The 16,136-nt window shown below is 35.1% G+C and overlaps 2 protein-coding genes across 3 annotated transcripts; both read right to left on the bottom strand.

Annotated features, from left to right (window-relative positions):
* Positions 1-1,560: 1,560 nt before the first annotated feature.
* On the bottom strand, positions 1,561-4,043 carry LOC124296779 (uncharacterized). Of its 2 annotated transcripts, none has more exons than XM_046747131.1 (3): positions 3,830-4,043; positions 2,758-3,249; positions 1,561-2,150 (listed from the first exon to the last, which is right to left on the bottom strand). In XM_046747131.1, the coding sequence occupies exons 2-3, from the start codon at positions 3,171-3,173 to the stop codon at positions 1,823-1,825; spliced, it is 744 nt and encodes a 247-aa protein (XP_046603087.1). In that variant the 5' UTR covers positions 3,174-3,249; positions 3,830-4,043; the 3' UTR covers positions 1,561-1,822. The 2 variants fall into 2 exon arrangements, with proteins under 2 accessions (XP_046603087.1, XP_046603088.1); XM_046747132.1 differs by lacking the exon at positions 3,830-4,043 and adding an exon at positions 3,527-3,810.
* Positions 4,044-12,867: 8,824 nt separating this feature from the next.
* On the bottom strand, positions 12,868-16,136 carry LOC124310207 (histone chaperone asf1). The gene is made up of 3 exons (XM_046774012.1): positions 15,795-16,136; positions 15,401-15,516; positions 12,868-14,227 (listed from the first exon to the last, which is right to left on the bottom strand). Exons 1-3 carry the CDS (start codon positions 15,901-15,903, stop codon positions 13,856-13,858), a joined length of 597 nt encoding a protein of 198 aa, XP_046629968.1. The 5' UTR covers positions 15,904-16,136; the 3' UTR covers positions 12,868-13,855.

The following is a 16,136-nucleotide window of genomic DNA, read 5'->3' as shown; positions in this document are numbered from 1 at the left end:
AAGCAATTGGTTAGCAAAAATCTGAAATTATTGGAAATCGTCGTTAATTGAAACAGAAACTTTACTTCGAGTTGGAGATTTTGATAAAAAATTTCGCGTTTTATAAAATCAGGTGTAATATCGTATTATTTACATCCGAAATGAAGACGTACGTTACGTACTCCAAATATCATCGTGGTCCAAGCGAGATCTAATTTCGAATCGGTGAGTGGCAAAAACGAAGAACTCTTATCTCCTTTGCGTCTGGTAATAATAAGACGCTTATAGAATATGAATCGAAGGTGGTATATACAACGGAACATTGACATCAATTAAATCAGATTGAATCTGCAGTTTATTGGTTGGAAGATTATTGCAATGCTTGTCAGCACGAAGAAAATGTGATTTTCTACATCCTCCTCCTTTTGTTACCCGAAATCTAGTCGATGAGATTAATATCTTGTTAATCTCGTCCGAATCTCAGTTAGATATTGAAATAAATTTAGTCGAGAAAATAGTATCGATCTGATGGCGATAAATCCAGTTCGAAGTCCAACGAACTGAAGCTGATCAGTCAATTTGAGTATTAAAAAATTATCGATACAACAGGATTCATTATCATTACAATCGTTGGCTAGAAATTTGCCAAATTCAGTCAATTGAAAAATTACATTCGACGAAGGTCAGGTGGTATTATCTTTTCTCAATACGTTTGATTGTGAGATATTTTTCCATTTACTGAAATAGATGTCAAATGTGGGTCGCAGACGTGGAATCGAAGTTTAGTATGTCAAGGTGAAATGAATTTGCACTACTCTATATTTCAAATGCATATAACGAAATTCGCATTGCAATATACGTGTCCAATTAATTGATGATCCATTGCGCAAACACCACACTATTGCTCAAATATAATATGACGCAACGCAGGAATTTTATAAACATACATTTTACAGCAAGGACACATGCCGATCCGTTTTTCTCAGACCTATAATATATTAGCAAAAATTCGAGACGTCTGGGTACAAGAATCTTGAAATATTTAAGTGTAGCGAAATTTGATGTATAGGAATTTATTAACCAATATTCACGTGTTAAATTTATTGTTAGTAATGCACAGTCTAGGATATAATTACAGACAGGTGATGTTGTAAGGTATAAAATAATATTTTAAAAATATGAATTATCAGCAATTATACTTGTAGTTCGGATATGCTAGTACACTTTTACTCCGCGCAATCATCTTTCAAAGATGAAATCGAGTTAATCTCAAAACTAAAAGAAGCAGACAAGTCATAATAAAGCAACATGAAATTCGGTAACACTTGGCGTGTACATCGTGGCCACAAAAAAACAGGAAAAAATTCTCTAATTTTAAGGTTTTACCTGACGAATGGCCACTGTGGTGTATTCATTTCAGCTGAATTTCGTAATAGATTTATCAGGATTCACTATAATACAATCAGAAACTCAAGTTTAATAAACATAAATAGTACCGTATGCAGTATACATATTATATTTTTACGATCAGCTTGGTATATTATAAAACATAAAAATTTCAAGAAAAAAACAATTTATTTACAACTAAATGAATCAGATCGGTAGAAATACCCTTTTTCTTGTTGTACCGCGGAAAACATATTTCTAAAAAAATTCATACCGAAGAAACGATGAACTTACAATTTGACGTTTAATGTACATTATAAAATTTTGTATTATATCTCTAAGAATTTTTTTTCTGTCAATATGAAGATAATACGAATAACAATGAAGATCTGCAAATAGCAATTAATATCATTCAGAAGCAACTTTAAATGTTATAATTACATTCCTGCAAACATACTCAAAAATAAAGTCTGATACAAGATTTAATCTTAACGGGTGCATTACATTTAGGACAAGTTTTATTTCTAGATCCGTGGAGTGTCTTTTTCAGGCACATTGCGCAAAATATATGCCCACATGTTGTAGTCATTGGTTTTTGCTGTGCACATAATGGTTCAAAACAAATTGGGCAACTTAAAACAGTTTGTTCTCCGCTGGAGGAATCATTTATGCAGGGTACAGTTGTGCTATATTCTTCAAATGGTGGTGAACTGTTGATGTCTCTGAACTCTTCTTCATTAGCAATTGAATTAACTGCTGATTGAGGTTCTTCTGGGTCAATAACTCTGCAATAAAAATATTGAATGTAAGTAATCTGGACACCATAAAATGAATGGTGAATATAATACAGATAATTAAAACTGGATAGAAATTTAATAATGTCTAGCTTTGTTGATAAGAAATTTAACGAGATCATAACGTAGATACAAATTTTTTTTTGCCTACTTTTGAATTAAGGACAATATGCATAGTAAGAATTCATAGGATTAATTTTCTGAAAACGATCAAATTAGTTCGAATATTTGTCATGATCAATGAGATCTGAAGGTTTGAAATTTGGAAGACTTTAAGATTCCAACATATACCGCAAAGGAACAGAATTATAATTGAATAGAAAGCTCTGCTAAAAAATTTTGTCTTTATTGAATCTGTAACAGAAGCAAGGTAAAAGTAATACCCAAAAATAGTATTGATTGTTGTTATGCAAACTATTCACTAATTATGGCTTCCAACTTCTCACAAAACTTTATTGTCTTTGATCGCTACATAACTCTTTTTGAGGTGAAAAATAAAGATAAGTGTAAGTTCTTAGAAAAAACATGATTAGATACATGTCTATACCGTAGTTTCGTTGCCAATGACTTATTGAACTGACTGAATAGAACAACTCACTGAATGAAGGGATCATCCGGCGTGTAAATTCCTTCTGTATAAGATGGATAGAGATGAAGCTGAGGCATAAATCTTGGAAGACTTGTTGGCTCCTGGGGTGGCAACAAGCGCCTTTGGAAATTGATAACATCTCGCGGCGGTCTGGTTAGATCCTCAAGATTATTCTGAGATATTGGTATGTGTCCTTCAAAGTTAGACATGTTTCTTGGCATATTAGGTGGACTTTCAGATGTCCCTAAATGTCTCAGCAAGTGGTACGTTAATGGTGTTCGTAATGGTCTTTGCATGATACTACGAGTATGCATAATTCTCGGTTGCACTGAATTCATAACCGGAGAATCACCAGTCAGGTCAATAACTTCATTCGTGGAATCTAGTCGTGGGCGTGACAAATCTAATACCCTTGTTCTGTCCATTATGGTGCGTAATAATTGTCACTTTGTAATCACTTTTCGATCAATTCTTGTCAATGGCTTCAATCTCAACTGGAATCTGAAAAACAATTTGCCATAATTCCACTTTAATTTTACCCAAAATGAATCTTCCTGATCAATGTAGCTAATCTTTAAGGAAAAAAATCATAACACACTGTTCCAAGTTCTGTAACATGCTTTCAATATGAGCAACAAGACGAAGCAACTTTGAAGGTCAGGAATAAAGGCACAGTGGTTGTGTATTTGTTGTATTGTTGATAACGGCATGAAATTTCTAAATCAAGAAATATAAATGTACTTACGCTCATTGTGACATTAACTAGAAACATACTTACTTCTATGTCCGAGATTATTGTTTCATCAGTTTTATATGGTAGAAGAATGGCTCTAAATTATACGTAACTGATAAGACCAGAATAAACCACGCAGTGATTCGAGCCATTAATTACTAGTATACCCGGAAAAATACATGCAATGAATTTCGAGGTTAGACTACCGTTGTTATTGTCGTTATTAGAAATGAAATGATATAACTGTTATTACGAGACTTCCCCAGGCGCACTAGACATGCTTCTAACGTTAGCATATTCTCCATGGCTTATCTACGTTCCAACGTCTTTATTTTATTGTTTAGTTACCAAAATTGCGTCATGTCCAAAATCCCAAATCCATCCAATCCATGCATCCAATAACTGTCAAATATACAATATGACTCAGTAGGGATTCACGAAACAGCCAGCTGCAGATATGGCGTGTGTGTGCGTATTTCATGTGACATGCATTGAACATGGAAAGTCAGGAGGAGTATGAACGGAGTGTCACAACCAGAGTTTGTGTTGAACGAGTGCAGAGCCTGAGAGAGCCTCACTTGGGTTTTTCTTGTCCCCGACTTATTGTTAGTAACGCCCTCTGACGCGAAATACGTATCGAGATAATGCAGAGTCGAATATTATTATGCCTATGGAATGACGAAAGGTACAGACTGAAATTTTCATATAACCCCGTATGGACGCCGTATATTTTTCAACTACGCAAATTTATTTGAGCAAAATTCAGCAATATCAATATCACTCCAACGCATCGACAAAAAAATTTTTATCTAAATAGATGCACAATAAACATACACTTGGTTTACTGTTAACCGAGGTAGAAACCTTTTCTAATTGATAAAAAGGATGGGAGACATAGTCGAAGAAATTGATCAAAGGATGGAGATATATAGTTGTTCCTGTATGTACCTTATGTAATTTCAGTACGCATGTTTAATGCTTAACTCGTACCGTTAAGTGAATATAATAATGTGTATCTTCAGTCAACGCTCGTATCTTCATTCCAAAAGAAGATGCAGCTGACGTATAAATATAATTTCTTAACTGAATATTACTTTTTTTTATTTCTTAACTTAATAAATACAGTTTATTTACAGTGGAGAACCCAAACCTTTCTACACAAAAATACTACTTATAAATATTTTTTGGAAATTATGCAAGACTCGATCGTTACTAATGTTTGAGTCCATGCTGTAACAAACCCGATGAACCTCAGGTAATCATTATCACAAAACTAATTTTAAAAGTTTTTTTAAATGATCAAGATTCTTTTTTCAACTTTTACTCATATTAGCTGGTTAGATTGCGACTCTGTCCGCTAAGGTATTACGATTGCACATGCGTTACACATTATCGAAGCATGATTTTTATTGACAATGAGTTAAATTCACGCAAGAATAAAATTGTCATTTGAAAAACTACAATATGTTAGTATTTAGCCAGTGAAAATAATTTCACTTATGCTCGTTTCCACACCACCGCAAGCGGTAGAGCACCCAGCGCGTTTTTTTTCACGTGGTATCCCCAGTAGGCCTACTCCACGAAGAATACTTGCAAGATCGATCTTACGTTCTTCGAAAAATTGCAGATGGCTTTTTTCGCATGTTAATTATGGTAAATTGTTTTTCACAATCAATTAGTTCTCGCGTATATTCGCAGTGTATTCGAAATTTTTCAGTTCATGTAACCTTATAACATAACGATGAAAGATGACCGTTTTAATTATGGATAAAGAGTAATTGTTTTTATCTTGTAGGCGAACGGTGATTGACTTTGGATGTTCGAGCAGGAGTTTTTTTTTCTTATGAGGTATGAGATAATCACTAAAATGGGAAACCTGGTACATATGCAAAACAATTAACAACTAAACCAAGATAGAAAACACGAATCGCTGTATGACGTTGTCATTTCCCTATCGGAAGACGATGCAGAAATCTTTGAGAAAATGGAAACACATCGTAATAGAATAAGCACAACCTCCAAAATACGACAGATCTATATAATTCTACAGTGAAATACAAACCGAACATGACCTATGAGCGACTCGAGAAAAAAAGACTGACACTAAAACGTTCGAGAATAAAAGGCTATAAAACCATTGAAAAAAAATTAGAGCTTAATAAATTTTACCACACTTTGTGATCATGACGATTCTGAACTACATCGCTAAATCTATATATCGTTGAGAACAAGATGACTGACCCTGAACCAGACCTAAACGAGACCTAAGTCTAAAAAATGAAACTTTAACTTTTCAGTATAGTCAATAAAATTCAGTTACCTGGAACGGATGAAAATGCAATTAGTGACATATGTCGATACAGGCAAAAATATACTTAGCTTAGATAAATAAAAAATATTATTGACGAAAAAAGAGACAAATTAATTAGTTGAAACAGATATAAGATTCGATTAGCTGAAACAGGCAAGAGGTTTAGATTAGCTGAAACAGTCAAAATGTTTGATTAGCTGAAACAGACAATAGTTTGGTTAGCTGAAACAGACAAAAGGTTTATTAGCTGAAAGAAACAGAAAATTTGATTAGCTGAAACAGACAAAAGGTTTATTAGCTGAAAGAAACAGAAAATTTGATTAGCTGAAACAGACAAAAGGTTTATTAGCTGAAAGAAACAGAAAATTTGATTAGCTGAAACAGACAAAAGGTTTGATTAGCTGAAACAGACAAAAGGTTTGATTAGCTGAAACAGACAAAAAGTTTGGTTAGCTGAAACAGACAAAGGTTTTACGAGCTGAAATAGACAAAAGGTTTGATTAGCTGAAATGGATCGAAAGTTTGATTAGCTGAAACAAACAAAAAGTTTGGTTAGCTGAAACACACAAAGGTTTTATTACCTGAACCAGATAAAGGTTCGATTAGCTAGATTGGACAAAGGAGTGATTATCTAAGACAAGAAAAAATTTCATTAACTTAAACAGACGAAGTTATGGTTAGCACAATCACATAAGTCCATACAATGACAAAAAATGGGTCAAATCCGACATGATATTCGCTCTAATATTCGTTACTTGAATTATTCATTGTGTTGATGAATCAAAAAATTCTGAATTTTTTGAATTGACATCGCTTTCTGCTTTGAGTTATTAAAGTGAATATCTTTTCCGACTGAAAAATCTATAATTCTCAGTGCATTTGTTGAAAAATTGGTTTTGTAGCCCTGAAAGAGAAAATAATATGATCAGTTAAACGAGTATTTCGGCGCGATGAGCGCCGGTTTTCGAATGCCGCGCTTTCTCTCATAACTGAAAGGTATCAAGTCCACGCGCAAAAAGGCTGCGTGGACCTGAAAACATTATTATTCGTCAAAAAATTGACCTATGAGCTGAAAGATCAGCACATCGGGAGTGCGTAACTCTTTTATATACTGTTTGCAAAATCGATGCGCAAAAATCGTGCCTGGTTCCCGTTATTAATTTACGCGCAATAAGCTGCGTCCAATTGTTGTGATTAATCTACGCGCAAAAAGGCGCGACAGATTAAACTGTCAAAAAAATTGTACTATCTGGGACTTGTCCCAAAAATTCTGTAGAAACCCAATCCACATCTGCATCTTTTTGAATTAGATACATTGCTATGTGGATTGTTCTTCTCAGATTACAAATCGAAATTGGGAGTGAGGTTGGAGGAGGGCATGCATTATTGTGTGGCGTGACGGTCGGCGGTCCTCTTCGACGCGAAGTCTTCGAGCTCAGCATCTCTCCCCATCTAGCGTACCACGGAACGCGATAGATGGTCCAGAGATGCGTTTTGCCCATTCAAACGATCACAGAGATCAACTTAATGGAATAATGATCGGTAATGACTAAATAATTGAATTGAATAACCATTGAAAAATGGTTGCAGTGACAAGAAATAGGAAATTCAATTTCATTAATATTCAAATGCTTACAGATAGTCGAGAGATTCGAATACGGAGTCTTTTGGGAAAAAAATATCTATGATCGTTTGACGCTGTAGATTACAAAAGTTTGTAACATCACGGCACATCGCGACCTTCTTACCCTTGCCTGTTTCCCACAACGGAACCGCCCAACGGAAAGGAGACTCACACACACATGCATAAACCCCGCGACGCATCCCAAAACGTCCACCTACCTACCCGGTTACCTATATTCGATCTAAACGATTCTCCAATTTTTCCAACACACATCAGTCTTCATCATTTGCGCCGTGGTCACTGACTTACATTTTCGTTGGTTACCTGTTAGGAGCAAAATGTTTTTGCATCATAGTCTGCCTACTCAGAATACAGTATAGCGGTTGTATCCCGCCAACCCTAATATTGTACGTATTATTTTATTAAATATTGGCGGACTATCGGTACATTAACATTTTGTAAAATTGATTAAAAACATCCTGTATGCCAAGTAGCATTTTTCTAAGCGAGCTAAACCTGCAGTTGATCAATACTTGTAGGCTGTTAAAAAATTGAAAATGATATATAAGATACAAATTGACTACGTTACGTTATGCCAGACTTTGGAATTTTGCCGATTTAAGAATAATATGAAGAATTGAATATGTTCAAACCTCAGGTGAACCCATCACTTAAACGACATCATCGGTAAATTCAAACGTAGATTATTACATCACTTACGAAACACAATTCGATCTCGCGAGTGCCGTGTAAGCGATGGTTACCTGTCGCGATGCTCATTCCATTTTTAGCAACGTGAAAAATTTCTAACTTTAAGTAAGCAACAGTAAATTTAATTGAGCAAAAAAAATTATTCGACTGAAAGTCAAGCACTTTGCGATCGCGAAAGAGCCTATCCATGCAGCTAAGAAATCGAAGATTTGTGTAACAATTGTTACCGCCACGCCACGTGACAGAGGAATCCCAGGGAAATACCCGTAACCTATACGTGCAAACTCACCAACGTTGCCGAGAAATGGAAAAGTTACTCGGAAGTCTCTGCTTAAATCTGGGAAAAACAAAACAGAACACTTGAATTAATTTAGCAAATTGGCATTTCAGTTTTCAAATTAATTATTACTGTTGTCTAGTTTCATACTTATGCATTGCATGTTATGCAAGAACAAAAGTTCGGCTTTATATGTACCACTTTGAATTATTAATCAATAATTAAAATAAGTATTGTTACCTCAACTCTGGGCTGCTTCACACTTTTACATGTAGTGGTTCTTGCAGGATCTCAGGTTTATTGATGAAGTGACGCACTTTTTACATAATTCAGATCTTCACTAATCTCTTATAATCCAAAAATCCGCACCACAATAACACTCGATTCTACACTTGCTTTTTGTGCTGTAGCTGGTCTGTTTGAACCGACTGAATAAACTTGCTAAAGAATGCAGCTGCGCATTTGCCGAAAATCAGCTAATAAATAAGAAAATTTACACTCGGCGCACAGAGTCAAAGAGAGACATCACTGAAATCTGAAGTTACACAAAACAATGAAAACTCGGGACACGAAATTCACTTTCAAAGTTTGCAGGATGTTTTTTGTTTCAGTAACTCGGTTTTTCTTCAGGCTACACAATGCTTCTCATGTGTTATTCACAGATTAGTATTGTGGAAATACACTGATCGAACAACGTATCACGACCTGAACAACGCGGTCTGAATATCGAACTGATACTGAGAGCGCGTGATCTCGCTCGGATTCCTTGGAAACGACTGATGCCGCACGGCGCTCAGAAGAGAGTTAAGTTAGTTCTTTGAAGAACTGAAGACAATAATTCTCCCGCCCCGCCCTCTCTACCGCTCTATCCATGGAGTGGGGGTAGCTGCACGCACCCGCCAAGCTATTTTTCCCCTCTCGTGGCCCCCATTCCATGAGTAGAGCGACAGAGGGGCGAGAGAATTATTATCTTCCGTCCTTTAGAGAACCGATTCAAATCAGTTTACGGGATGCTTACGCCGTTGCTTACGCTCCTAACGCGTCATTTACAGGAATATTCGAGATATCTCTATGGTCTCAACGACCGGGTGAAAACACCACGTAAGCTACGCGCAAAGCGATCAAATGTTTAGAGGATTACCGCAACATGCGACGTCAGGCGAAGTTTGAATTCTCCTACCACTTACGATGTATATCCTCGGTCAAGCATCACGGAAGCAGTGGACAATGCAGAGCATATTTACCATAGCAAGGTGCCAGTGTAGTGCTCGAAATTGAACAAATCACAAACTTTCGCATGAATAAGAAGTTGGTGAACCTTGTAAGTTCAAAATTTGCTGCAAATAATTGTCTATCATCTACTAGTTGTATCTCCGTCGAAAAGCTGAACTGGGTTTACCCAAAGGATTCACCGTTTCCAATCAATCGTATCGAGAAAGAATCCGGTATATTTCACTGGATAGATAAAATATTTATGAGTCCATAACAATATTTACTCATTCTTCATTTATTTATACGCATATTTGTATTCAGCCGAATTTGATAAGCATCTGAGTACTTTGCGCACAACTCGCCTGGCACTTTCCTGGCGTAATTTAGTCAGTGACTATCGAGAAACTCACACTCGGTAATTGATATCGGAATCGTAGACGTGTTGCTTGTGAAAAAACGAATTATTAAATTCAAAACAGTCTCCGAATTTCATTCGTTCGTGCAACTTTAGCTTCAGCGTTACTGACAGATTGAGATTGCTCTCGGGCGGACTTTTAATTCTCCGATAATCTTCTGTTGCGGTTTTCTTTCTAACATTCTGATAAAACGAATTCAAACTATAGTTTAATTGGAATGCTGCCTCGATCGATTTTAAAGTTACCTTGTTAATAAAATACGGGATAAAATATCATACCTAATTACGGGAACAAACTGCAATAATGTTGATTGATTGTAGTGATTCTATGAATTGAAAGACCCTGTTAATTAATGAATCTTGAAAGACATCAGCAATAGCTGGACAAATAAGTTTGTTGCGGAACAGTAACAGGTATGAAAAAATCCAAATCATTCTCGCTTGATAATGTAATCGATAATATTTTCCAATGATGGCATAATATATAACGTTAAAATTGCAGATGTTTAACACAGGGGATATGGATTTTGATTACGAAAAATTAATAAAATGATGTGATCTTACAACTGATTATAGAAATAAATTGCAACTAGATTGATCAAAGTTAGTGAATATCTGAATTAGTTTTGACCCTGGCGTTTGATTTTTGAAAACAAAATGCAGAAGCTGAACTGGTCGCAATGTTTTTGTAATTTCTGAATGAATAATCGGAGCTATTCAGAATCCAGCAAAAGCATTTACCGACAGAAAAATAAGGCTAACGAGGGTTTGAAACGATTCAGGCCAGATTATTCTACTAACTGTTTACCTTTGCGTTTCAGCTATTGTTTCTCTGCCTGATCTTGTGCGAAAAATGCTATTAGTAGGTACAGGCAGTAAGCATAGATTGCTGTTCTAGGCAAAAAATGCGTGCCACTGTAACAAAAGATAGAACGAATCGCGGTAAGAATATCTATATTTCTCTTATGTACACAGGCAATAGGAGATTCAGATGGATTGAGACTGACCGGGTATACGTTCAGTCTTACAAACCGGGCGTACAACAGACAAACCATAGACGGTAGAAGAGATGAGCAGTTCATGCTCTACGTCATCTACGTTTACGGCTATTATAATTATTCTCGGTGGAATAGACCTACTGGGGATACCACGTTAAAAAATACTGGGCGGACATATATACAGGGTGAGTTTTTTATCTTGAGACATCAAAATATCTCAAGAAATACGCATTGTACAAAGAAATGTTCGAGACTAAAACTGTTTGATTTTGATGGGGAAAACTAACCCCGTAAAATTCAACCCTCCACCCCAACCCCTGAGGGCGTGAGGGGTAGTAACTTTGAAATCTCAAATGGAAACCACTATTTTTTATTGCAGATTCAAATTGTCCATGAGAAAATACACAAGTTTTATTCGAAATTTCTTTTTCAACGGATACAAATGGCGCTGTAATTATTAAAAATCAAATTTTTCATGAAGTAGTACGTGTTAAACGGTTCCAAGAGTACGATTTGGAAACTATCGGATTGCTTGTTTTTGTGTGATCTTTCACATCAAGTTCTCAAAATGGGGACCTTCCACTTCGATGCATTTGTTGATCCGCGCTTCGAATGATTGTACACAACTGAGAAGTGTCTCTGGTGTTATTTTCGCACAAGCATTTCTGATTCGCTGAATCATGTTCTCACGAGTCGTTGGCACTTCTTGATAAACTTCACCCCTTTGAGAACATGATGTGAAAGATCATTCAAAAACAAGTAATCCGATAGTTTCCAAATCGTATTCTTGGAACCGTTTAACACGTACTACTTCATGAAAAATTTGATTTTTAAGAATTACAGCGCCATCTGTATCCGATCGAAAAAAAAATTTCGAATAAAACTTGTGTATTTTCTCATGGGCAATTTGAATCTGCAATAAAAAATAGTGATTTCCATTTGAGATTTCAAAGTTACTACCCCTCACGCCCTCAGGGGTTGGGGTGGAGGGTTGAATTTTACGGGGTTAGTTTTCCCCATCAAAATCAAACAGTTTTAGTCTCGAACATTTCTTTGTACAATGCGTATTTCTTGAGATATTTTGATGCCTCAAGACAAAAAGCTCACCCTGTATAATATTAGTAATGTTTAGTTGTCTTCATTTTGTTATATATCGTAGTGAAGAATTTCCAGATTCGAGATGTACTGCAAAAAGTGCGGTATTAAATTAAAAAATTTCTTCACAGACTGGAAAGCACAGATTTATCGGTGTGAAATATTCAAAACTATGGTGGCATCAACGTGATACCTAAATGTGTCTTTCATTGACATCAACAGCAAAGGGTCTTAACTTTTACGATCTGTATCGACTTACATAGTACTTTGAGATTTTCAATAGTGCGCATACACTTATTTAACAAATGTGTAATTTGTTTAAATTTAACAATTGCGTCAAATGATGTAAATCTTTGTGTATGAATACGAATATAAAAAAGAATAAACTAGTATTCCGAGACCGAAGTAAATACCGAACTAAGCTATTTACCAACTCAATATTTATAATAGTAAATTCTCTTACCGCTACATTCTATATTGAAATGTTCGAATGCGATGCCAAGGCCAGTTTTGGGGAAAACCCTCATATCTGGTGAATTTACCAGGTCAGAGAACCTTCCGATTTTCAAAATATATTTCGTAGTCAATGATGTAAAGTGTGTATTGATAACAATTCAATGGAGAATTCAAAATTTAATAAAATTTTATCTAATAGTTCGCAGTAACAGTGATGTTTTCGATTTATTTTTGTGAATAGCAGAAATCATAACGAACATGAAAAAATTACCCTTTACAACTACATCTCAAGAATAAAAAATAGTTTTATTATGTTTATCACTTACGTTCAAGTAGGAAAGATAACATCACATTTTATTTCAATGTATTTACATGAACGAACAAAACTATAGCTTAAATACTAAACTTTACTTCTTAAATGTGAAATAGTATTTTAAGCAAGTTGTCTCAACAGCGTCAACAGGCTCAAATATTTCGAAAAAATAAAGAAATAAAGAATAAACACCACTCGGTTGAAATATCTTCACAGAAGAATCTAAAACCAAATTGGTGCAAAAATTCACATTTCCATCATCACTGCATGGCTTCCACGTTCCAGAACTAACTTGCAAATTATTGAATCACAGCATTTTGACGACCAATTCAATTATTACCTTGATAAATGATGAAACGTAATAACCTTTCAACACTGAAAAACTTGTGCTTTTGATTATGAAGAAATGATTTCTGGTCCATTCAAAAAATTCTCTGATAGAATACATGACAAACCAAAAAGTAAAGGGTGTTTTTTGACAATCAGTTAGATAAGACGGGTCTGCAAATAAGACTAGGGCAATTTTTGCAGATGTGGTCAATGACAAGTTAAGGTAACTATAATCTGTGCCCCAACCAACAAACCATTTTTCTTCATTACAAAGAAAGGCAAATTTTAATACTTTGTCGGTCATCGATTACTAGAAAATTTCGTTTCATACAGTAATTCAAATGTGTACATGCTATTGCAATTGCGCTAAATAACTGTCCATTGCATTCAATATTTACGACTAACAATTTATTAGTAAACCTTGTACTGTTCAAATATGTTTTTCTCAGTTTCGTATAACTTTCTGCAATAGATCTATCAATGTTTGTTAATGTATAGTACTATATGGAATAAAACAATACAAAAGTTGCGCGAAATTCGAAAACACTTGAAACTAATGTACATTAGCAGATAAAGAGCTTGGTAAAGATAAATGATAAACACCTAAATGTTCTGTCTCTAGCGCATCAATTTCACATCACTTCCATACTGTTTTGTGTGTTTTCTGTGAAACCTAAGGTAGACGACGGGGTATCTTGCGTAGTTTCTTCCATTGTTTGCTCTGCCATACTATCGGAGACATTGGCACTAGTTGAATTCACTCCATCGTCCCAATTTATTTTGAACCGGGTCACTCGTGGTTTGTCACCAAGTATATTTCTCTGAACTTTCTCAAACAGGGGTTGGGTGGGAGGATTTTCACGCAATTCTGTGTCTGTGTAATCATTGTTGATAAAGTAACCAACACGAACAAATTCATGACCCCGGTATGAACACGTTAAAAGAACCACAGTCACTCCTAAGGCGTCATTTACAGGAATTCGACTGACATCTGGTGGGTCCGCCTGTAGGAAACATTTTAGCATTAAGATTCTTCTTCATTGAATCGACAAGTTTTCATTTCACACAAATTACATGCCATTGCTGAATGTGAATGATTCAACTGAGAAGTAGCAATTTTTAAGAAAGTAACTCACTTCAGTTGACACCATTTTTATAGGGTTCCGATATAAAATAAGAATGTTGTCATAAGAATTTCTTCAAAGATATCAGGCATTCTAAGTGTAAAATATAATTTCTTAAAAAGGGGGGCTCCGGACTTTATTTTATCGCATGAGGAAGGCAATTATACAGGAAATTCTGAATAAGCAATTGTATATACTTCAATTATCATTGTGACAAATGTTCAGGATTGGAGCTTCAAAATTTCAGAAAGATAATGATTTTTTGAAACTATTTCAAAGAACTAAAAAATAGTAACTTTATTATAATGATTTACATACTGTTATCAATGTTATTATAAATAACTAGAAAGGTGTTTCAAACAATCCCACATTTTGGGATTTTCAAAGCGATTGTTTTTGGTCAATTTAGAAAACTCCACCACGGTTTTGCTATTCTTGAAAAATGGAGACACCACTTAATCTCTTGAAAACACCAGAGTAAATAATAATTAATAATTACTGCCTACACCCGCCATACCTGATAGGGTATGTTCCCAGAAGTCAATTTTTGGCTTGTACAGGGTAAAGAAGGGGATGGCTCAGTAACCATCATTGTGCGGTTGCAGCCGACTTAAGATGACATAAAACATTATTTTGCAAATGTTCCTAAATTATGTTTGAATCAAAATTTAACAGTGAATTGTAAAAATTATTATTCCACACCATTTTTATTAAACATATACATTTTTTTGGTTCAATGAACATTCAAACAAAGTATCTATCTAAAATTTCAAAAACATGTCTGTAGGAATCTTTGGATATTCATATTGCCACTTATTGTGAAAGATGCATAAAAATAAATCTTGTTAATCACATACGGGTAGACAAATTTCAAATATTCAAAACCGATATCAGATTAGTACTGTGGTTTCAACCGGGGGTGGTTATTTCATAACTTTTACCAAACGGTAAGCCGCTTTAAGCGTTTATCACTTTCAGCATGGAGAATAAAATTATAAAATAACTCTTCCGAGTGTTTATTTGGTTTTAAACAAGAATTTTACAAAATCTTACCTGAAAAACAAACATATGTCTTCCCTCAGGAATGGGTCCCACGTAAATTGTATCGAGAACCTGATCAAATTCTTCCGACTCTGCACTACCAACATAGATCATTTTCCATTCCAAATCTGTTGAAAAATGAAATAGAAGATCAATTACACATTGAGTAGCTCAGTAATAAAAGTTGGCTTCGAAAATTTTTTCGCCCTAGTTGACTCAAGTAAGGATGTCAGAAATGAGGGATTGAACTTTCGCAGCCAAATGTCAAGAGTTCAGATTTTCTTTAGCCTGACTTTTCATCGTTATGTTCTGCCAGGTTTTTGCAAACAACTTTAGCATGCTTTGAGATATTCATGAATTATCTATATATGCAACAACAGCGTCAGTGTCGTTTTCAAATACATACCTTCTTTCAGTTCTTCGATGCATTCGAAAGTAACTTCAAATTGGAAAGGATTCAAGAAAGGCGAAGGATTATCCAAAACGGCTACATTAGCGAGTTGTACCTTGGCCATTATTAAATTTTTAGAAAGCTAATGATTGAGTATGAACGGCGTTAAAGTTTGTTGGATATTCACAAAAGGATGAGACTAACAATTTCAAGTGAGACGGTAAGTTAAATCAAACGAGTTTCGGATATTTTTTAATAAATTTAACAGACAAATAATTATTTCGCGCTACTTGGAGGTTGGTTTGGCGGCAAATGAGACAAAAATATATTTCTGTTTTTGTCCACGGAATAATCTAA

The sequence above is a fragment of the Neodiprion virginianus genome, chromosome 1 (genome assembly GCF_021901495.1).
Source record: "Neodiprion virginianus isolate iyNeoVirg1 chromosome 1, iyNeoVirg1.1, whole genome shotgun sequence".
Taxonomy (NCBI): domain Eukaryota; kingdom Metazoa; phylum Arthropoda; class Insecta; order Hymenoptera; family Diprionidae; genus Neodiprion; species Neodiprion virginianus.
This window is presented reverse-complemented; position numbering and strand designations above follow the sequence as displayed.